Source organism: Diplotaxodon limnothrissa, linkage group LG6 (genome assembly GCF_057381915.1).
Source record: "Diplotaxodon limnothrissa isolate DT_005_m linkage group LG6, D_limnothrissa_male_GT1.1, whole genome shotgun sequence".
NCBI lineage: Eukaryota > Metazoa > Chordata > Actinopteri > Cichliformes > Cichlidae > Diplotaxodon > Diplotaxodon limnothrissa.
The window spans coordinates 32,018,006-32,040,823 of NC_140601.1; the positions used below are offsets into that span (position 1 = coordinate 32,018,006).

The window sequence follows — 22,818 nt, forward strand, 5'->3', positions numbered from 1 at the left end:
CAGTAGTGTGTATACCTGTGGTAATGTCATTTATTATGTTTAACAGACTTAGAAGCTCAGGAGGCTCCCAAATACCGCTTCCGCAAGAGAGACAAAGTGATGTTCTATGGGCGAAAGATCATGCGTAAAGTGAGTCAGGCTGTATAAAAGCTCTAGCTGGCTCTCACACACAGAAACACGTCATTCTCGTAGTGTTTCAGTGTATAGTACTTTTTTTTTTTTTTTTTTTTTTAAGGAAAGAGTAATATTTAAACAAAACTATGTTTCATCAGGTCTCCCAGTCTACCTCGTCCCTTGTGGGTACATCCTCTTCTTCACGGCCACGCCTAAAGAAGAAGCAGAAGATGCTCAACATTGCCAAAAAGTACATCTGAATGCTAACTTTCATCAAGCATACGCTATTTTGATTGTACTAACATTCTTTATGTGGCAGTTGCTTTCCTCTTATTTCCTTCTTATTATCTTCCTGCATGTGACTTGTGTAGGATCCTGCGCTTTAAAAAGGAGGTTCCCATCCTTCAGGCTAAGGAGCCCCCTCCCTCAGTGCTGGAGGCAGACCTCACTGAATTTGATGTGGCCAATTCCCACCTCCCCTCTGAGGTGCTCTACATGCTTAAAAATGTCCGGTAGGTTTAATGTCTGTGTGATTGTGTTTTGTAGTCCAGAGTACATAGATCCAGGTGCTTGGTCCTCCCTAAGCACAGTTTTGCTCATAGGGGGTTGCTTATTTGTTGGGGTTTTCTCCAGAATACTGTAGGATCTTTACATTACTATAAAAAGTGCCTTGTACCTGCTGTTATTGAACCATCAACTGATAAATTCTCATGTCATATACTGTATTATAATATTTAATTCACCTCTGCATATTTTTTTTATAATATATAAATCCACAACTAAACAGAAAGACCATTTTAATTGCCCTTTGTACAAACCAAGTGTTTGCAGCTGTTTGCAATGAGTGTAATTCCTAACCCCCAAGCTTCCCTTTTGTCCTTTCATACAGGGTGCTGGGTCACTTTGAGAAGCCACTCTTCTTGGAGTTGTGCAAACACATGGTGTTTTTGCAGTTCCAACAAGGGGAGTATGTCTTCAGGCCAGGTCAGCCCGACAGCAGCATCTATGTTGTTCAGGATGGAAAACTAGAATTGTGCCTTACTGGAACGGTATGCAGGCTCCGTGTCCCTTTAATCATGTTTACCTCTGAATTTTATGCAATGAACTGTTGTTTTTAATTATGACTATAGTTTATTGTATGTTTTGTAAGTTTGCACAAATACTTTGTGCAAACTTATGCAAGCAGCAAAGTGGTTTACCAAGGTGCTTACCCACAAGAACACTGGCTTTAAAAAAATTGTAGCTAATCATGTCTCCTTTAGCCAGTGTTAGTGTTTGGATATATTTACCAAGTTTTAAGTCCTGAGGGAGATGTTAGTGCAGGCTTTATCTATATTGATACTTGATTGTGTACATCTATATGTATATTGATTGTGTGAATCTTTATGTACACACTCAAGTTGAACTTGAGTATAAGTTCTTAGAAAACAACTTAATTGTTTACATAGATATGAATGCGTTACTCCTGTCTTCCAGGATGGCAAAGAAAATGTGGTGAAAGAGGTTTACCCAGGAGACAGTGTGCATAGCCTCCTGAGCATTCTGGATGTCATCACAGTAGGTCACACCTATTTCTTACCGCACATAAAGGCTTTGTGCCACACCTACTTATACAGACCCTGCCAGTTCTCATAACAGTCATTTACACAGCGCTAAATAAGATAACATGACTTTGTGTCATTGTGTTGGCCCACACCTACATACTACAGCACATTCACCTGCTGACTCAGTTAACCGTTTCTCACTGGATGACACAACACTCTAAAGTAATTATTTGGTTTAAACCCAGCATTCATTTCTTTTCTTTTTTCTTTTTTTTTTCATCCATTTCTAAATTTCATTTCATTTCACTTATTTATTTATTTCACACTTGGTACAACAGTTTCCACAGTTAGTTCTTTCAGACAAACCAACCACACTTTCTATCAGTAAAGCACTGCAACCATGTGTGAAAAGGAGCAGGAAGAAGAAAATGTTCTTATTAAACTCTGCCCCCTATCTACAATCCAACTTATATTGCAAGTGGGCACCAAAAAGCAAGGAACAAACTAACATTTATCTCCGGTCCTAACGCAAACCAAACAGATCAGAATATACCACTCCACATAGTAACAAGGAGAAAAGATAAGTAAATAAAATAAAATGATGCAAAAAATAATGGATCCTTTTTCAGTTAACTCCAATTTCGTTCACGTTCTTCATATTGAGTTATCGTTTTAGACATGTAACACTTTTTAAAACAATGTAAATTTATACAATTCTTTAAATTATAATGAAGAGAGTTCCACAGTTGTATACCCCTAACCGTTGGACTCATTAATCTTTGTGTAGTCCTAGCTAGCTGATGCTTAAAATAAAATTTCCTTCTGCTGTCTTCTCCCCCCGAACACATTAAAAATAATCTTTGTAACTTAAAAGGCAAAATATTATTTTTAGCCTTAAACATAATTAATAGTGTTCGTAGTTTCACTAAATCTCCTAATTTTAATAATTTCGATTTTATAAATAATTTATTTGAATGTTCTCTAACGTTATGAATCATTCGTATGACTTTCTTCTGTAATAAGTTTAGAGGTTTTATAGTATTCTCATATGTATTCCCCCAAACTTCCACACAGTAACTAAAGTATGAGAAAAACAATGAAAAATATAAAATGCGCATTGTTTTGTAGTCTAATAAATCTCTTACATTTCCCAAAATATAAATGCTTTTAACCATCTTCTTTCTAATATACTCAATATGTGATTTCCACGTCAAATTTTCATCTATTATTACACCCAAAAAGCGAAATTCAGTAACTCTTTCAATCAATTCTCCATCAATGGACATAATGACTTCTTCCTCCTTTACACGATTGCCAAATATCATGAATTTCGTTTTTGTCAGATTCAAAGATAATTTATTTACATCAAACCATTTTTTCAATCTTAAAATCTCATAAATCATAATTTCAACCAAATCTTTCACATTCTCTCCTGAGCAATAAAAATTTGTGTCATCTGCAAATAAAATTAAATTTAACCTTTTTGATACATCACAGATATCATTAATATATAAATTAAAAAGTTTAGGTCCCAAAATAGAACCTTGAGGAACACCACATACAATCTTCAATCTTTCAGAGGTATTGCCGAGATAATGTACATATTGCGACCTATTTTCTAAATAACTCCTTAACCAATTCAATCTGTGTCGATTGAAATTAAGTAATGTTTTGGGGTCGTTCCATATAAAAACAAATAAACTGCTAATTAGAAACATCCCACCTGTAGAGCTTCTGTAAGTACAGATAGACTGAGAAAATGTAAAGTATTCTTTTGGATATTTGTGTGCAGGGCCACCAGAAGCCTTATAGAACAGTGTCAGCACGGGCTGCAGAGGTTTCCACTGTTCTCCGTTTGCCTGTAGAAGCCTTCCTGTCTATATTTGAGAAATATCCCGAGAGTCTAGTGCGAGTAGTACAGGTGAGTTGTATAATGATTATTATTCCTCAGTGTTTGTGGGGTTTTTTGTAGATGTGCTTAAAATTAGAGTCGTATTTATGGATTCGTTTTCCACACACTGTATTTCTGGCTCGACGTCTGTAAACTAATTGTTTTCCTTTCATGCTTGAAATGACTAGCTTTCTGTTGTGCCATTTCAGATTATCATGGTTCGTCTCCAAAGAGTAACAGTGCTAGCCCTGCACAACTATCTGGGGCTGACCAATGAGCTCTTCAGTCATGTGAGTTCATCTTATCAAGGCACCAGTTTGAAAGAAAGTCTTAAACTGATTAATTGCCTTAAAAAACCCCAATTATATTCATCAAAGAGTTCAGAATGGTGTTAGTCCTGAGATCAAATGTAAGCCAATATAAATATTTAAGACGAGGAGTAATGCGTGTTTGCCCATTCAAATGCTTTAAAATAGTCCACAGAATTCCTGTATGTTGATAGTTATCACTCAACCAGTAAAGTTACCGGTAACATAGATTCACAAGTGCTGTAACCCTTGTGACCTGGACCTCATAGTCCTCATACACATCCTGCTGTTTTCATGATTTCAGTGCCTAAATACTAATATCATGGTGTACTTTCCACCTTGTGAACACACACTCAAATTAATCATCTACCTCACTCTCATCCATACATTACTTGTTTTTACAGGAAATGCATCCCTCACGTCTGCCACCGCAGTCACCCCACCCTACTCGCACCAGTCCTGTACGCCATGGCAAACGCTTTGGCAGCCTGACGGTACCTGAGGAGCACCGAGAAGCAGCCGTTAAAGGTGAAACTCCAGGTAGGGTGTCAGCATACAGATTAAGTAACTCACAGTGTTAGAGAAGCTGAATCTTAGTTGAGGTGTACAGAGTTGCTTTAAAGCTTCATATGCAGGGTTCGTATGGGTGGCTGAAATCCTTGAAAATTCATAAATTTTAATATTGCCTTTTCAAGGTACGAAAAGTGCTTGAATTTCAGATGTGGTGCTTAAACGTGCTTGAAACTGTATTTCATTCACCACAAATAATTATCTGACCGAATAGTTTTCTTATCAGATAGAGAAATAAAAGGAGTCGCAAAGTAAAATTTCCCTGCCTGGGCTGCCTCGCACCTCTGCATGTCAGTCTGTTTCAATGTGTGACCCCGCCCCTACATTTTACCTCTTACTGAGGTGATGCAAAGTGAAACATAAATTGTTTTTTTTTTTTGGCTATGTGCTGGAAAAGCTTGAAAATAGACCTTGAAAGTGCTTAAAAGTGCTTGAATTTGACCCCAAAAAATGCACATGAACCCTGCATATGTCTTCTCCGGTGCTATTTTTGCTTTGGGGTGACTTAGAAATGCTTTAAATCGTATTTATTTTTCACAACAGGAGAACAAGGGAAGGATGGAACAGTGCCAACTCTTAGCAGGACAATCTCAATGCCTGTAGACATTGCTGGTGAGGGATCTTTCTCTTGTACTGACAGATTATATTGTCTTACTGTTCTTTAGTTTTGCTGAAAGTCAGACACTTTCTTCCAGTGCAGTGTGATATTTTAAACATGTTTTAATGTAGAATGATTACTGAGAAGCCAGCAGAGAATGGGTAGCCGAAGTGTTACACTGATACCACAAACCGTTCAGCTCATCCATCTACAATATACTATGCACACCTAATGTATACTGCTCATATTAAAAAGTTTGCCTATTGCCCACTTTAACATATATGACCAGTTGTTAATGTTACTGTTTTAGAAACACTTGTATTTGTAAGAAATGTATTTTAACAGTGCAGGTAAATAAGCAGGCAAAACCTTTTAAAAAAATGACAATATATTTTGCCTTTTGCTTGCGCCATCACATTTTCATTTGTTCTTTTTAAACATAGATCAACCTAAGAATAATTAAACCACTTAAATGTTGACCTTTTAAACAGGTGTACAGAAAAGTCTAAGATCAGACTTTGACATGGCGTATGAAAGAGGACGGATTTCTGTCTCGGCAGAGGAAAGCAACACTCCACCCACTTATACTCGGGTCAGTACACTGCAGACTCTCAGGACAAAAATGAGAAAAGATATAAACCCTCCTTATATGTATACATTACATTGGTTAATTACTTAAAGAAAACAGAAGTATTTTAGAATGGAGAATAGTATAGACCACAGTTAATGAATAACAAAGAAGTAATTAATATATGATTCATAAGCCAAAAATATTTAAAGATAAGCTAAATATAAGATATTTGAGAAAGTGTGGAAAAAGAGTAGTGCTGTATCTCTGATAACGTTTTTTAGAATTAGAATTCCTGATTTAACAGCAGGAACACCTATTATAAATTGGCAAAGTATGCATATTACATTATGATTATTCTATTACATTATTACAGTCCATATCACAGGAACAGCGTGAGAGGAAGGTGACAGTAGATGAAGTTCCTTCAGGAATCTATCTGTATCCAGAGGAAGAGCCAGTTGTGGACAACATTTTTACACCCGTGTCAAATCGATCCAGTGCCACTCTCTTTGAGGAAGGTCAGAAGGAGGTCCTAAAGCTTATGAGGATTGAGGTTCGTTTTACTTTTTTTGATTGTTCAAGGATAGTATTTTGCTGTTGTTCTATGCCGGTTTAAACTCCTACAGGCTGTGATCATAATACGACGAACAATTTGTTTTGACAAATAATGCAAGCAAATAGGTTTCCTTATGATTGACTGTTGCTTTAGAAAAAGAAAGAGTTACTGAGTCTGTGATGACAAAAAATAAACGCAAGAGTTCAGTGGTGCTTTAGGGGGTTGTGTAATTCACTTGATGCAATCTGTGCCTCTGTGCAGGTGTTGCTACATTTAAACTTTTAAAATAAATTTGTGTAACTAGATCAAAGTGCGAGTGAAGAAATAAATCATTGCCTGCAGCACGATCTTTCTCCGAGGCTCAACAAAGTGGAGTAAAAGCATTTCATTCACTGTCTTTTTCCACTTAGCTTTATCGTTTGTCACTGCCCAATAAATTTTTGACTTTTGCTTTGCTTTCTGCCTTTTGTTATGCAGGACCCATCTCTGTTAAACAGCAGAGTGACTCTGCACCATGCAAAAGCAGGAGCTGTGTTAGCAAGACAGGGAGACCAGGTATTTCACACATTCTGAAACCCTATGACCTTTTGAAAACTTACAAATTACTCTTTTAATTGCATTAATAAAGCAGAAATAGATTAGATGTAGTAAAGAAAGAAAGTACATTACTGCAGCAGTAAAAGTTATTTTTGTCTTTGTATTTCTTTTTTCCTCCTTCCTATTTTCACTTCAAAAGGACGTGAGTTTGCACTTTGTCCTGTCTGGTTGTCTGCACGTCTACCAGCGGATGATCGGCAAGCAGGAGGATGTCTGTCTGTTTGTCACCCATCCGGGAGAGATGGTGGGCCAGCTTGCTGTACTCACTGGAGAACCCCTTATATTTACCATCAAGGCTGTACGAGACTGTACTTATTTGAAGATCTCAAAGTCTGAATTCTATGAGTGAGTCTTACGGCTTTAGTGCGGATAAACTTTTAAGTGCAAGACATGCAAATAACTTTAGGTCACTTTCACTTATATTTAAGGTTATTCTAAATTACATTTTAAAAAATAAATTAACCTCCTAAGACCTGAACTCTTTCATGGCATGCATTTTTAATTTCTCTTTGCTATTTGGCTTTTTAGTGTTCGATAGAAAACTATTAAGTCACAATTGAGTAATAATGTGCAAAACTCTTTATTTGGTGTCTGAACACAGCAGCAAAACACAAAAGCAAAATGAGAAACAACAATTGTGCCTCTTTGAGCAATACGGCCCGTTTGAAAGCCATTTGAAAGAGCAAAATTTAGTATTGTGGTCTAGACAACCCAAAATGTGATGTCCCCATATGCAGATGTCAGGTCCCAGGAGGTTAATTTAAAAACGACATTTTTGTAAACCATCTGAAACAAATAAAAACTAATTAAAATACAATAAAAATATGGGAGAAATACCCTTAGTTTTAGCATCTGTTAATTTTATAAAATTTGTTATCACAACTTGCCGATGAGGCACCGATGGACATGTTGATTGAGAATTTGAATGCGATTCACCTGCTTTCAAAAACGCCTGCTTTTTTCTTCTTCTTTTTCTTTTTTTAATTATTATAATACGTGTGCTGATTTTCCTAAATTTTGCCTCTACCATTTGCGCTCCATACATTAATAATTAAAAACACTAAAACAACTGAAACTAATAAACACTAAACTAAAACTAAACATTTTCAAACAGTAAGAACTGAAATGAGCAAACCCACTCTGAAAGCTAACTGAAGCTAAATTGAGTTAAAAACAAAAACAAACATGCATACACATTTACACAAAGCTTGTATCACCTGAATAAATAAGAAAAAGCCAGCTTGTGAAATTCATACATACATCCAGAGAATATGAAAGCTTAAAATATAAAAAAGTAAACTTTTAGTATTCTTTTCTAAAGTAATCTCCCAGTTTTGAGTTATATCTCTCTACTTTTGACCATATTCCAGTGTGAATTATTCAGTATTTGTTCTCACTCTTTCTGCTATATGCTTCCCCCTGCAGGATCATGAGGGAGCAGCCCAGCGTGGTGCTGAGTGCAGCCCACACGGTTGCAATCCGGATGTCTCCTTTTGTCAGGCAGATGGACTTTGCCATTGATTGGATGGCTGTAGAAGCTGGCAGAGCCCTCTACAGGTACTCTGCTCTCGTCTTTACTTAGACAAAGAAATGAAAACAATCTTTGCATCTATGTGAAAACAATACTTGGTCATCCTGTTACATTTCTTATTATTCAGTCATAATTATAACGGTAAATGTAAAATATGCTTTTTCTTCCTGTAATCTACGCATCAACAGACAGGATGACAAGTCAGACTGCACCTACATTGTTCTGAATGGACGTCTGCGTTCAGTCATCCGTAAGGCGAACGGCAAGAAAGAACTGGTGGGGGAATACGGTAGAGGAGAACTCATTGGAGTGGTGAGAACAAGGCATTTTTGTCTCATCCTACCCATGTGTGAATAGATACTAGTTAGTAAAATAAGCTCAAGACTATTAAGTTAAAAACAGCTGTGGTCCTGAGCTAGGATTGGGACTAGAGCAGTGTGCTGCATTTTTCCACATCTGGAAAATTTCGATTAGATTTCTTCTCATTTCTTTTTTTTTTTAAGTTTTAAGTGAGGGACTAATCCAATCTAACTATGTATCAGGTAGAGGCGCTGACCAAACAGCCAAGAGCCACAACGGTCCATGCTGTGAGAGACACTGAGCTGGTTAAACTGCCCGAGGGAACCCTTAACAACATCAAGCGACGATATCCACAGGTCTGTGACTTTGTCCTTGAAGTACTATTAAGTGGCTTTTTATGTTATTAATGTACTATAATAACATAGTTTCTTTTCAATTTTCTCTACTGTTGTGTTTAGGTGGTGACAAGGTTGATCCACTTGTTGGGTCAGAAGATTCTGGGAAATCTGCAGCAGGGTCGTGGGCCATTCTCTGGTAAGTCCAGTAAATTGAGGAGAAGAAAAAAACCAAAAAAAGATCAGGTGACCAGATTTAATGAAATGAGCATGCGCTAATGAGCAAGGTTGAGAACTAATGCAGAACCACATGAGACCATTATTCACTTTATTCAAAAATTAAATGGTATTCTAAATATTGCAGATGTTGCCGAGACATACACACATATACTACTGTTATTATTGCACGTCATCACTGGGACATGTGGTTGCACAGATTTAGTTTGTCATGCTAGTTTGATTAGTGTTGCTAAAGTTAGGAGTGTTATATTCTTTTCAGGGTAACGCCCCCCACGCCTGTGCAGGATGGCGTTATGCGTCACTCTGGTCATGTAGTTGAATGCTAATTTATCTTGACATAGTCTAGTTCATTTTGTCGATTCAAGTATTGACTAGTGAGGGCAGTAACACACACATGCGTGCTTCCTCACCAGCCAGCTGTGCTTTTACAGCCTTCAGTTTCTCATTCACTCCATTTGTTCACTGTTTTAATCTTTTAGGTTCAGCCCTCAGTCTTCCCAGCATGACAACAAGTGCTGATGTCACCAACCCAGCAAGCAACCTCTCCACTGTCGCAGTGCTGCCTGTTTGTGATGAAGTGCCAATCAATGCATTCAACCTAGAGCTCAGCCATGCACTTAGTGCCATTGGTAAACCCACACATTTCAGTTTTGTTCGTAAAAATCCTTTTTTTAGTGGGATTGCTTGACTTCTGTGTAGCTGTGTCTTTAAATTAAAGCAGGTCGACAAACAAACGCACAAGTTCTTTACTTTTTTGTGATATACAATTTGTTTGACTCTTGTAGGACCTACATTACTTTTAACCAGTGACATAATTAGAGAACGTCTGGGTGCTTCGGCTTTGGACAGGTCAGTCTGATAATCAAAGAATCTTGTCTGTATCACAAACCCTTTTTTCTTGTTGCTTGGGCTTTACTTGAAGCTATGCATTTAGTGTGTGTGTTATTTTTTCCTTACTTGTTTAGATGTTACTGAGTTTTGTATTTTTGTAGAGATAGGCATTGCAAATAAGTGCTATAAATGCTGTAGGCGTGGTTCGTGTTGCATACCTATAATGTATTAAAATGTAAACAAATTACTTCTGCTACTTTTCATACCTCCAAGTCGTTGTCTGTGTCTCTGCTTTTCTTCTCTATCCATCAGTATCCATGAGTATCGTCTCTCCGGCTGGCTGGCCCAGCAGGAGGACATCAATCGGATTGTCCTCTACCAGACAGACAACAGCATGACCCCATGGACACAGCGCTGCATCCGACAGGCTGACTGCATCCTCATTGTTGGTCTTGGGGACCAGGAACCTACACTAGGAGAAGTGTGTGTGTGTGTGTGTGTGTGTGTGTGTGTGTGTGTGTGTGTGTGTGGGGAAAAGAGCTGGGAAGAGAAGAAATCTAATGGCAACAGATAACTTTAACTGTCTCGTCTTCCTTCAGTTGGAGCAGATGCTGGAAAACACAGCAGTGCGAGCTTTGAAACAGTTGGTCCTTTTGCACAGAGAAGATGGACCTGGACCTTCCAGGACAGTCGAGTGGCTCAACATGCGCAGCTGGTGCTCAGGGCATCTTCACCTCAAGTGTCCCCGGAGGGTCTTCTCCAGACGAGGTCCCAGCAAACTGGTACAGAGTCAATTTTTTTATAGGATTTTTAGATGCTTTCAGTTTATTTACATTTAGGGGTGGACAGAATGGCAGAGATATCAGTACCATAATTTCTAGAAGGTACAATATTCTAGGAGAATATAAAAGCCTTGTTTTGAATATTGAGTATGCTAGATTGATATTAACTACAGTCCACATGGGTTTGAGCCTCACATTTTAACAGTAAACAATACACAGTTCTCTGCTTTTTGCTAATTAGGGCACGTGCACACACATTACCCTTTCACATCTGCAGCTTTTCGCATTGTTAAATACTAGCCAGACCTCCTGACTCTCTTGAAGAGTAATTTCTTTTTCTGGCACTCCAGCCACAAGACACACCATTAGGATACCTCTCACACTAAAACTTTTTGTAACTCGGTTACAGCTGCCAGTATGCACTTCATGTTGGAAACATCATAGAAGGTTTAGTTGGTAAAGCACTCCCCTGTCACTTTGGGGAGGCCTCACTGTTTTTTTTTTTTTTTGTTTTTTTTTTGGGCGGGGGTTGTTGTTTTTTGCATCATTTCATTCATTAAAATGTTGCTTGAGTGTTGTTGTTTTTTTTAAAGCAACCTCATCCAGCCCTATTTACTGTTCAACATAACAGCAATTGTAATATTTTGATAATATTGTTACACATAATAAAATGTAACCCCTGTATTTATTTTTGTGTGTTTTTCTTCCTGTGCTTGTGCAGAGGGAGGTGTATGAGAAGGTATTTGAGAAAACGGCAGACAGACATAGTGACTTCTCTCGGCTGGCCCGAGTCCTCACTGGAAACAGCATTGCTCTCGTGCTTGGAGGTGGCGGTGCTAGGTGAGCAAAGTCGATGAGACTTTCTGCACCAATAAAGTTCACAAACGTTCAGCAGTACTAAACTAATGTGCAGTTAATGTCTGTGTGGTAATGTATGGAAGGATTTCTAATGTGGAAACACTATGCTGTGCCTGTATACAGAGTAAAGCAGCATTAGGAAAATGTGTCTGTCTTTTAGTCTAAAAGCCATTTCAAATACTGATGTTGTAAATGTACTCTGCATCGTGCGTACTTGCTTGTTTTCAGACAAATTGTCTCCCTCTTACAGAGGCTGCTCTCATGTCGGTGTAATTAAAGCTATGGAGGAAGCAGGGATTCCTATTGACATAGTGGGTGGAACCTCAATTGGCTCTTTCATCGGTGCCCTTTATGCAGAAGAAAGGAGTGCTGTTAGAACAAAACAGAGAGCAAGAGAGTGGTCTAAGGTAGAGCACACACATCTAGGACTATCAACGCAATCATTTTTTTGGTCATATCTGATGACAATTTAGTTTTTCACAAAAATCTGACAAACATCTACTAATTCCCTGCAATTCTTTGTTTAACAGGCAATGAATTCGGTGTTTAAAACAGTTCTGGATCTTACCTATCCCATCACCTCCATGTTCTCTGGCTCTGCCTTTAACACCAGCATCTATAAAGTGTTTCAGGACAAGCAAATAGAGGTGGGACTGTGGTACAAAATGTTTTTTCCCTATTGCAACAACATTGCCATAAGACAAGAGGGTTTTGTTTTTTTTCTATCATTAACTTTGAAATAAAATGTTTTCTCAGGACCTGTGGCTGCCGTACTTCAACGTCACCACTGACATCACGGCCTCAGCTATGCGTGTTCATCAGGATGGTAAGTGAGCGCTGTTCTAACCGCAGGGGTCGTTACCCCTGTAGCATTTTATTAGCTTAAAATTTAGTCGAGATTACTACAGTACGTTTGTATTTCACATTATGTTTACATGGAGTACATTTACTAAGATTTAAGAATAGTTCACATTCATGCATACATGTAAGTGGAAATGAACAGTTGCTTCTTTTTAAATTTAACCCAACTTAATCCATTTTTACTGCCCTGAATGACAGAAAACTAATGTGTGAAATTGGTTTCATATGTAATTAAATGGTTGCAGCAGTCAGTCAGAAATAATATGGTACAGTGATCAAAGCTCTTATCTAAGTGAATATACTGGCATGTTGTTCTACTCAGTCAAGTGTCACGAGGTACTAAAGGGATTATAATGTCTCGTATTCTCTAGATGGCAAATCTGTAAATGTTGTACGTTTAGGCTTAAGCTGATGCCACAAACAAGCATTTAGCTGGCTAATGCATTATGAGAGTGGCAGGATTGCATGTTCTCAGAAGTCTCAGATGTAAGGTTGGAGGTGGATGTACACCAAACTAAACTGAACTGGTGTGTTTGCAATCTCCACATAGACAAATACTAATATGGTGGATATATGTGTAGGTGGCAAATTGTATATTTGATTAAGGGGGGGAGGCTATGATGCTTCTCTGTACCTTCTCTCATATATAGGGACATAATTTCCAGTAATGAGGTCAGTACATGTAAAAGTCATCCCTGTGAGCCACTTCTTCTTTTGAACTGTAAATTATGCAAAACTACTAGAATAGCATCCAAGGCGTGCATCTGGAAATGGGCAAAACAGAGGCCTGCTTTTACTGTGTCCACTACCCGTGGGAGGATACTTAAAGTTATTCTGAAAGCAGGTTTAAGTTCCTCATATCAAAAATATATGAGACAGGGAGAAATACTAGATTGGATAATTAAAAATGTTTGAATATGTGATTACAGTGCAGTTATCAAAGGAACATGTAGCCTTTCGTTTGCAAACCCATTTATTTGTTCCTACAAAAAACATGCCAGTTTCAACCTTGTTTGGAGTATGCCTCCATTAAAGTGTTAGAAAGAGATTTTGCTAAGTATGTACAAAAGAAAGGACGTATGTTTTGATGCTTGTCTGTGTATTTGCTGAGATGTGTGTTCTTTTTGACTTGCTTAAAAATGCACCATCACTAACAATAGCCAAAATGAATCTCTGCAATCTAAAACGACTGTGTGTGGAAAAAACAACCCTCAAATCCAGTTTACCATTTTCTGTTTAATGCTCGTTTCTAATATTCAGTCTTGTACATTAAATGAAGTTATTGTAGTCTTTGATGTAAAATCAGTGTTTTGAATTATTAACTGGCTGATTGCTGGATTTGAGGAGTTCATAAGCTTTCAGGTCTCAGTCCTGCAGCTAAGCACGCTGAATGCTTATGTTTGCATCTTGGCATGTGGATGAACTAACTGCTAGAGTTACGCCTTCTTACTTGGTTTCATTGTTGCCATCTTTTGCCTCTTATCATGTGCCTACTTAAATTTCATTCTTTCTTTCTTCCTCTCTCTTCTATATCTGGATTTTCCTTTCTTACTATCGCCATGTGCTAATATAAAAAACAAACCTGTAGCTTTTTCATTGTTTAGTGTCAATCCAATTTATGTTTAAAACTCCCCGAATTCACTTCATATATAACTTTATGTCTGGTCTTTCTGAGCATGGAGAGACATTACAGATATGCTCATTTATAGTTTACAACAAAGACAAAATAACCTGTGTAGTCACTCACCTCAGAATACTGAATCTTCTCCCATGTCAACATGTAGGATCCAGAACACTTTAACTTACCATTTACCGCATTGTCTTTTAGTGGTTTCCATCCCATGTTGCATCCATCACTCCTTCATCTCCATTCTGTGCTTTCTTTGGTTTTGGTTTTTTTGGTTTGCTTTTGTCCAGCATTTCTAGCTTGGTGCTATTGTGAATATGTCACTCTGAGTCACTGAAAGGAAATAATAACTGTCATTTTGATGGTTGTTGTAAGGCAGAGAGTTTGAATTACTTACTTTGGTTTTTATCCAGTGAGGAACACAGCCAAGGCACAAATTTAAGAATGATATGAAGCTAAATAGAAATTGCAAATCTTTTACAGAAAAATTACCTAGGATTTTTTTCCCTTTTTATATTTTTTAGAAGCTTTAGTTGGAGGCCTAAGACTCTCTGTCTGTCTCTCTTTCCTTGTTTCTGTCTGTTCATCTCATGTCTCTTACAGTTATCCCTTGTCTTCTTGTCTTTATCGCACCTTGCTGGATGAACCAGTCATCTAACAGTGCTAATACTATTTCTCTGACATGCTTAATGAACACATCAGATAGCATCACTGTTCTTTATTTTCTTTTCAAATTTGTTCTCTGATACTTTGTTCTTTCTCCTTCATTTTCTTTCATTTACATCACCACTGGCTTTTAATATTTATCCTAAAAATAAACTGTTCATGTCAGATCATATTCTGTTCCTTGAATTAAATTTTACTTCACAAATATTTTGATATCCTGTTAGTATTCTGAACAAAGCTCTGAGGTAACCTCTTTTCCCTCAAATAGTTACATTTAAAAGGTTATAGAGTACTCCTGCAGTTTAGCTCTCTATATAAAAGGTGGATCATATTAGAATTTGCAATATTTTCTTAAAATCACAGGCATATAAAAGTAATTTTGATGAGATTATACTCCCATTTCTCTTTTTAGCTACTTGCGGCTACTTTCAGTTTCCTCACTATCTTGCAGGCATTTCTTTCTCCATGTTCCTCGCTCTCTCTCTCTCTTTATTCTTCTCCTTTCTTTCTTTTACTCTCCTTCATATTTCTTTTACCCCATCTGTGATGTGGAGTCTGGCCCATATTTGATGTGTTGCTCCTTTTCCATCTCCATTTCCTGACAGGTTGTGTCTGGCGCTATGTTAGAGCCAGCGCCTCCTACACCCCCTATTTACCTCCCCTGTGCGACCCCAAGGATGGCCACTTGCTTGTGGATGGTTGCTATGTTAACAATGTCCCAGGTCAGATTTTAAACACCCGCTCACCAAAACCTCCCCCCTCCCGCCTCCATCCCCAAATCGACAATCAACCACCCAGCTACCCTCCTCTTCTTTCGTCTCCCTCCCAAGTTCTCAATGTAACTAACCCCACCTTGACTTGGTGGATATTGGGAGCCCATGGTTTGGAAGGAAAGACTACATCCTACATATATCTTAAAGCCCAGATTGCATCATACCGTCTCTCCCATTGACTTTGTTATTCACACAGAGAACACGTTTTATCCATTTAGCTTAGTGTCACCTAAAAAAAAAAATCACGAAACCCACTGAACTCCACTGTGTTTATTCAGTCTCAGGATTTCTCCATGCATGTTTGGATATCTGTCGGTCATAGAGAGCTGCATGATCATCAGGCTTCATCTGAACACATCTATTTGCTGAAACTCACACTTCTCCTATGACATTAAGGTTGAGGCATGTCTTCATGCACCACTGTACTTGGCTTTTTTTCTTTCTTCTTTGTCATTTTCAATTGAAGTCAACCTCAATTAATTTAGATGTTGGCAGATTTATCAGCTCGAGATCAAGTATAGAGAACAGACAGTATTCAGTGTTGAACTGACGAGATGGTGAACGGCTGCAATCTACATGAGATGTTGACATCACATGTAAATCACTGTGTGTTCCAATTCACCTAAATGTGTATGTCAAATGGACTGAAATGCAATTTGATTCCCTGCTTCTATTTTATTTCAGTCATCTCTGCCTACAGGAGCATGTTCAATCCCTCCTATCCAGCTGTTGTCCTCTCCCCTGGCTTTGCTTGCTTTTTTATGCATGCCAGTATGTTAGTTAAAGCCATCCCATCTATATATCTTTCATAAATATATATTGATGACAAATATCATTATTATTATTATTATTATTATTAGAAAATATGTGTTCTGGATCTTGCTGTTGCACATTGCACCTCTTATACACAGTCAACGAAGCCCTTAAAATGACAAACAATCAACAGGGATGAAAATCTGCAAGTGGTGTTTTTTCAGAAGTCACATTTCAGTAATGTAATTCTGTTCAAGCATTCACATATTCTCTATGCATAGTAGCACCCCTCACTTTTCTCTGTGGTGCTCCTTATCCTTCCAACCCATGCAGCACTTTGTCTGCTCCTGCCCTCTGCTGACACTGAGCTGTACTGCAGGACAGAGTAGGCTGGTTGCTTCCCTGTAATATTCACTCTGAAAAATCTCCAAACATTGTCACATCAACATCTACTACTGCTCCGTCCCTACACACAGTTGGCAATAGGAGTAAAATTGGATTCTACTGCTTTGGTTTATTCACTAACGTTGCAATAGGTCTGTAGATTTTGAGGAACTTATAAAGGAGGATCATATGCAGTGAAGCACTGTTTTTGGGACATAGTTTGGAGATGAAACAACCTTGATTCTCTGTGATGGTTGCCATTTACTTTTTTACCTTTTGCACAAGCCACACAGGATCTATGTGCAAGGTAATGAGGTTTGCAGTGGTTTACAGCAGAGTTTAAAGGTAGGCAGAACGACAGTCCTAGCCTTTGCAGGGATCGACTACCTTCTTTTGTCCGACCTCGCTCTGGTGTTTGGATTGCGGTCTGTGTCGACACTAATCTGAAACGTATAGCAAACATTATTGAGATGTTATCCCCCCCTTCCTCCTCCCTCCTTCCCTCCTTGGTGTGCCAGGCTCACTGTGGCGCTATGTACGGGCGAGCATGACCCTCTCAGGGTACCTGCCGCCTCTCTGCGACCCCAAAGATGGCAACTTGCTAATGGATGGTGGCTACATCAACAACCTGCCAGGCAAGTATAGGTGGTAACCCCCTGCTCCCCACCTCACCCCACCCCGAACCAATCCAGTCCTTAATTTCTATCCAACTCCTGTCTCCCAGAGGAGGGGGAAGGTGGGATGGTGATGGGGGGATGCTTTGAATGGTGGTTTTTAGGTTAGCAATATTAAGAGGTTGTGTTTTTAAGTAAGTGGATGAATGCTTAATGTTAATGGAGGAAAGTCCTGTGGTATTGCTGAGCTTTCCCCATCTGAATATTAAGCCGGTTCAAATTTATATAATGAGAAAATTCAAATCAGTGGACTGAAAAGCCCAGATTAAAACAAACTATACTTTAAATCAATCGCTGAAGTAACCTGGTTTGCCAGATGGGGGAAGAAATGCAACGTTTAAAGTTTATTTAAATTTTATATAAATACAAGGCTTTTTCTACAACTAGGAAATATTGCATTAAACAGTGGGGATGTATTTGTATGTGAAGCAGCCTGGTGTCAGATAGGGATAGAATTAAAAATGTTGGAGAGAAGTTTCTAGTAAATATACATTTGAAGAAATGGAAACAAATCCTCTTCTGACATCAAAACCGCCATGCATAAGACGCCAGTCTGCTTTGAGATTACATTCTGATTCTTCTCATGTTGAAACTGTTGTATGATTGGCAATAATATTTTTAACAGGCTTGCAGCAAAATCTTAATTGGTATTATAATCATACAAATGTTCCACACATTTTCAAAATTAACTACTTCAGGCAAGTTTACATTAAAACAAACCCAAAAAGCTGCCTGGTGAGGTTTCTGTTTAAGCTGTAAGAATAAAACGTAAGTTTTTTTTGTCACATGCTTTCAACAAGAGGAAAAATCAGTGGTGTGTGTTCAGACTCAGGGGAACAACTTTTTTTGTCTGCAGACTAGTAAATGGATGATCATTGCTTAAAAGCAACTGCACAGAGCCAAAGGTACATATTCCTGAAATGTTTGTGCGATGATGATGACAATTGAGATGCATACTACATAGTTTTCATTTTGATGTGGCGGTGAAAATTCCCCTGAGTCTGGGTTGATGTATTTATAATAAAAAAATATCCTCTGTACTGAAGAAACAGAACCATATTTCACAATGAGACTGGCCTATTGCAGTTTTCTGCTCTGCATTTAAATCATTTCTCATTGTGTCCCGGCTAATGCTTTGTGAAATATGGTGCTGCCTGGGCCCAAAAGATTGATCCAGTGGAAGGGAACTTTGTCAAATTAACATCCTGTGTTTGTTTGTTTCACTCTGCCTTCTGTGTAGCTGCTTTTAAAGTTGTTCTTGGGGTGCTGGATCAGTGTTTCAGGCTTGTGGGTTGTCTTCCACAGACTCAACACCACAAAAATGCCTACTATTGCAAAGCTCCTTTTAATAAGGGGATAAAAAAGGCCCTGCGCTATTTGGCCAGGAAATATGTATAGTTTACATATATACATCTCATTTAATTGGCTGTAAATTCTCTGAAGTGAGCTTACAACTTGTATGTCTTAAAAGTTTTGTGTTTTTGTGGTGTACGTCTGTTAGAACACTGAGCCTCTAAAAATGAAGGTTTCTGGAGGCAAACCTGAAACAAACTTATTAACACCGTATTTATTGTCTTATCATCTCTGCTGCCGGATTTTGTGACGCTATGGTCGTTCGCCTGCGTGATTGTGTGCTTGTGTGTGAAAAAACTGGTGTTAAACGTCTAACAGCGGACATTGCGAGGAACACGGGTGCCAGAACAGTCATTGCCATCGACGTGGGTAGTCAAGATGAGACTGACTTGTGTAACTATGGCGATTGCCTGTCGGGCTGGTGGTTGCTGTGGAAACGGATCAATCCCTGGGCAGAGAAAGTAAAGGTACTGGATGCAGGAGTTTTCCTGTCTTAGATTGGGCTAACATAAATGTCTTTTGTAACTGAGTAAGTGGAGTCCAACAATACTGGTTCCAAATGTTTCTATTTGGCTCGAGCTAAAACTTTCTTAGAGGGTGCCAAAATTTTTCTATGAAAGATTTTTCTGGGAAAAAGCCTTTTATGGGTTGGCAGTATGAGGCAGTGGTACCTTTTGAGTCCATCTGATCAATGTGTAGCATATCCAATTCTGCTATGGAATCAGCAGATTCATCTTTATTTATTTATTGTGAAATCTGGTAGTGTGTTGTCTGAATAAAGATCTATGATACTCCCTTCTGTAGGTGCCGGACATGGCAGAGATCCAGTCACGGTTGGCCTATGTGTCGTGCGTGCGACAGTTAGAAGTGGTTAAGAAGAGTGCCTACTGTGAGTACATCAGACCACCCATTGACCGCTTCAAGACCATGGACTTTGGCAAGTTTGATGAGATCTATGTGAGTTACTTACCCAGTATGGGGTTTTTAATTGCACAAAAATACACTTTATTTGTGTGAACCTGAAATCAGGCTACTTCCAAAATGGGTGTAATCTCTTTGAAGGGTGAGAATCTGAAAAACAAGTACGATCACACATCCTATCACTACACAATTGATTATACACCTCTAAGCATATATGGTTAAATATTTCCTAATACAAATGACAATAATAAAATCTAAACCCATCAAGTACAGTTGTGTAAATCCCTAGTCTCATATTATGGATCAGCTTTAAAATTCGTGTGTCTATCATCTGATTATTTGGGCAAAAAAGGGAGAAGTACTACTTTGGTTTCTGTTTATACTGGAAAACAATGTGGGCTTCTTTGAAAATGGAATCGACAGCTAATTTTTTAAATGTTTTTTTTAAGTAAAGCTACTAGCTTTAGATAGTATATTGCAACATAAGAAAAGCTATCACAGCTTTAGTCAACTGTTGGTTTAACATCCCATAGTGCAAATATAAATGTTTATTATTACTCTAAATACACCACAGGATCCATCAGTGTTTCAGTCTGAATTTAAATCAGTTGGTCTGTTTCTAAACACTTACAGCTTTCATTTGAACTACTGTGTATTGCAGGATGTGGGCTTTCAGCACGGCAAGTTAGTGTTCACTGGCTGGGCTCGGGGTGACATCATCGAGAACATGCTGAAAGACCATCGTTCAGCCGACTACAATGACAGCAAGAGAACAGATGTGAGAAGGGCACATACGCACACTTAAACTATTAATCCTATCTTACATGGCTGCTGTAACTCGTGTCTTTAAAGGTGAACCTGCAAGTTCTATATGTAATACTAATAATAACATGTTGTCCATTAGTCCTACACGTGTCCAGGAGCTGACTTCACTGATCTTGCAGAGATTGTATCGAGGATAGAGCCAGTCCAAAGCTACCTTGCTGCAGAAGGTAAATAATTACTAATTCATTATTGTCTAGAAAGAGTTGCTCTTGATGTTTTGTTGGAATATATTTTCCTTCTGATGTAGAATAGTAAAGACAGAGCTTACAGCATTCTTCTTTGTGACAACGTACAATTCAATAAGTCTGATAAATAAGGAATTGTATCCTTGTCTCTTTTCTTGAATATAATAGGGGATGTTCCTGATATTTTATGAGTGCCACCTTAAATGGATGGGTCAGTCTCAATAATTTCTTTCTATAATATCTCCTCTAAATCTTTCTGATCAGCGGAGGAGTCGGACTGTCTGACAGAATATGAGGAAGATGGAATGGACACAGTAAGAGAGGAAGAAGGGGAGGAAGAGGAGGATGAAGCAGAGTACCCTGAAGACCACTCTCCTGGGGAGTGGGGACAGAATGGAGTTTTTCAGACGGTAACACTACAGTTTTAATTCTCTGAGCTCCAGCAACCAGTCTTTGCTCCAATGAAACAATAATAACTCACCTCTTTAGATGAAAAGCTCTCCAGCAAATCTTCAGACCCTTAAAATGCTTCAATGTTTATTACACTCCACATTACAAATAATACAATGAAACATACAGTCACCATACGCTTTATTATGTCAAACATGCTAGTACCAAGGTCCTGTAAACCTTCCTAAGACATTTTATGTTTGATATCTTGTGTCCAAGATGAGATTTTGTCAGGCGAGAAACGGAGGATCTCTTGGCATTAGATTTAAGTTACACCAAATGGTTAAAACACTGTCTTCTCTACAGGATGAGGAGAAATCTGTGAGGCAACGTCGGAAACTTGCCAGTGACTCCAACACCTCTGAAGTCTCAGACTGCTGACAGTCGGCCACGAAGGAGTAGGAGGATAAGACTAAGGGTCCATAAATTTTCAGTGTTAGATGTGGGCATCACACTCAGCCCTTGCATCTACTAAAAACTCAAAGTTTTCTTTCTGGAGCATAGCCACTTATTGTCTAAACTGCTGAATCTTCTTTGCATCAAGTGACTTTCTCCTGATTATGCGGTTTAAGAACAGGCTTTGAAAATTTACCCCACCCAGAATCTGTCTCTTCAGACACGTCAACTTTACTGTAATTCCAACCATAACAAAAACTGAGACTCTAAACTTCCATTTCAGCAACTGGAATCACCTGCATGTTCCTTCTGTTTCTCTAAATCTTTATGTACATCTTTAATGTCAGCACACCTTATCTGCACTGTGTCATTGATGATTTGACATACATAGTCCTCAGTTCTGATGTGTGCTTGTTCAGATGAGTGTGTGTGGGTTACCTGTGTGTTGGAGTGACTGGTACTGATGTGTAAAGCTGTGAATTGTTGAAATGGTAACTGGGCACTAAAAGGAAAAGTAGGGAGCATAGACAGAGCTGTAATTACTAATAATGTAATTATGTTAAGCTTATCCTAGATACCATGTAGAAAGTCAGTTAGGGAATGCTACAGGAAGAATGGCAAATTGTTATCACCAAAGTGGAGTGGTTGAATGAGCAGAAATATTTGTGAATTAATGCAGTGGACAGGTTTCAAAAATACATTATTGAGATAAAGCTGGGTGGATGGGGAGGAATATGGAGTGTGCGGTGAAAGTTAGGGATGAATGTGAGTGGACGACATTTTGTCTGTGTGCTAAAAATCTGCCGTTTGAGTTGTTTTTTTTGAGATGATGCCAGATAAAGACGATGCCTTTTCTACCAGAGTTCAACACACTCAGAATGAGCATGACTGTGGAGCGATCATTTGACTGACACTAAACAACAAACAAGTTTGCGTCTGCCTATGCTTAGGCAAGGTCACACGCACAGTACTCAGGGTTCCTGCGTATGACTTGACATTTATGCCAATAGTGTCCTCTGGTGATAACAAGGTGTACGTGTGAGTGCATTGCAAATTTTGGAGTAATGATAATCTCCAAAACGAGCCAACATTATCTATAAAACCCTGACAATATCAACAGATTGTATGTGGATAATACGCAGAAATCCCGAGTAATCCTAAACCTCTAAATCACAGAAGTTCACCTAATATAATATTTAATTCATATGGACCTCTTGTAGAAACTGTAACAAGATTATATTAAAATACACAAAATGTTCATATTAATATATGTATATGAAGTGAGAATTTGTAAGTTGATGCTTTGCTGCAAACCAAGGGAACT

General features: G+C 38.4%; 1 protein-coding gene across 5 annotated transcripts in view; it reads left to right on the plus strand.

Annotated features, from left to right (window-relative positions):
* Window positions 1–22,818, plus strand: part of pnpla6 (patatin-like phospholipase domain containing 6) — a 33,693-nt gene that overhangs the window by 10,616 nt on the left and 259 nt on the right. Inside the window, exons 5-37 of one of the 5 annotated variants that reach the window (XM_085355022.1) lie at window positions 47–129; window positions 273–364; window positions 486–626; window positions 1,004–1,163; window positions 1,591–1,671; window positions 3,451–3,579; window positions 3,759–3,839; window positions 4,262–4,397; window positions 4,971–5,039; window positions 5,517–5,617; window positions 5,970–6,149; window positions 6,630–6,707; window positions 6,889–7,094; window positions 8,175–8,306; window positions 8,469–8,592; window positions 8,823–8,936; window positions 9,039–9,114; window positions 9,635–9,784; window positions 9,941–10,004; window positions 10,299–10,467; window positions 10,586–10,768; window positions 11,490–11,608; window positions 11,877–12,033; window positions 12,157–12,273; window positions 12,383–12,452; window positions 15,386–15,502; window positions 17,209–17,325; window positions 19,036–19,184; window positions 19,522–19,674; window positions 20,300–20,416; window positions 20,543–20,630; window positions 20,913–21,058; window positions 21,405–22,818. The exon at window positions 21,405–22,818 is cut by the window's right edge and continues 259 nt beyond it. In XM_085355022.1, coding sequence (XP_085211148.1) covers window positions 47–129; window positions 273–364; window positions 486–626; window positions 1,004–1,163; window positions 1,591–1,671; window positions 3,451–3,579; window positions 3,759–3,839; window positions 4,262–4,397; window positions 4,971–5,039; window positions 5,517–5,617; window positions 5,970–6,149; window positions 6,630–6,707; window positions 6,889–7,094; window positions 8,175–8,306; window positions 8,469–8,592; window positions 8,823–8,936; window positions 9,039–9,114; window positions 9,635–9,784; window positions 9,941–10,004; window positions 10,299–10,467; window positions 10,586–10,768; window positions 11,490–11,608; window positions 11,877–12,033; window positions 12,157–12,273; window positions 12,383–12,452; window positions 15,386–15,502; window positions 17,209–17,325; window positions 19,036–19,184; window positions 19,522–19,674; window positions 20,300–20,416; window positions 20,543–20,630; window positions 20,913–21,058; window positions 21,405–21,479 — 3,974 coding nt within the window. In that variant the 3' untranslated portion in view covers window positions 21,480–22,818. The remainder of the gene's footprint in view (window positions 1–46; window positions 130–272; window positions 365–485; window positions 627–1,003; window positions 1,164–1,590; window positions 1,672–3,450; window positions 3,580–3,758; window positions 3,840–4,261; window positions 4,398–4,970; window positions 5,040–5,516; window positions 5,618–5,969; window positions 6,150–6,629; window positions 6,708–6,888; window positions 7,095–8,174; window positions 8,307–8,468; window positions 8,593–8,822; window positions 8,937–9,038; window positions 9,115–9,634; window positions 9,785–9,940; window positions 10,005–10,298; window positions 10,468–10,585; window positions 10,769–11,489; window positions 11,609–11,876; window positions 12,034–12,156; window positions 12,274–12,382; window positions 12,453–15,385; window positions 15,503–17,208; window positions 17,326–19,035; window positions 19,185–19,521; window positions 19,675–20,299; window positions 20,417–20,542; window positions 20,631–20,912; window positions 21,059–21,404) is intronic. The other 4 variants (XM_085355018.1, XM_085355017.1, XM_085355020.1 and 1 more) reach the window with 4 other exon arrangements.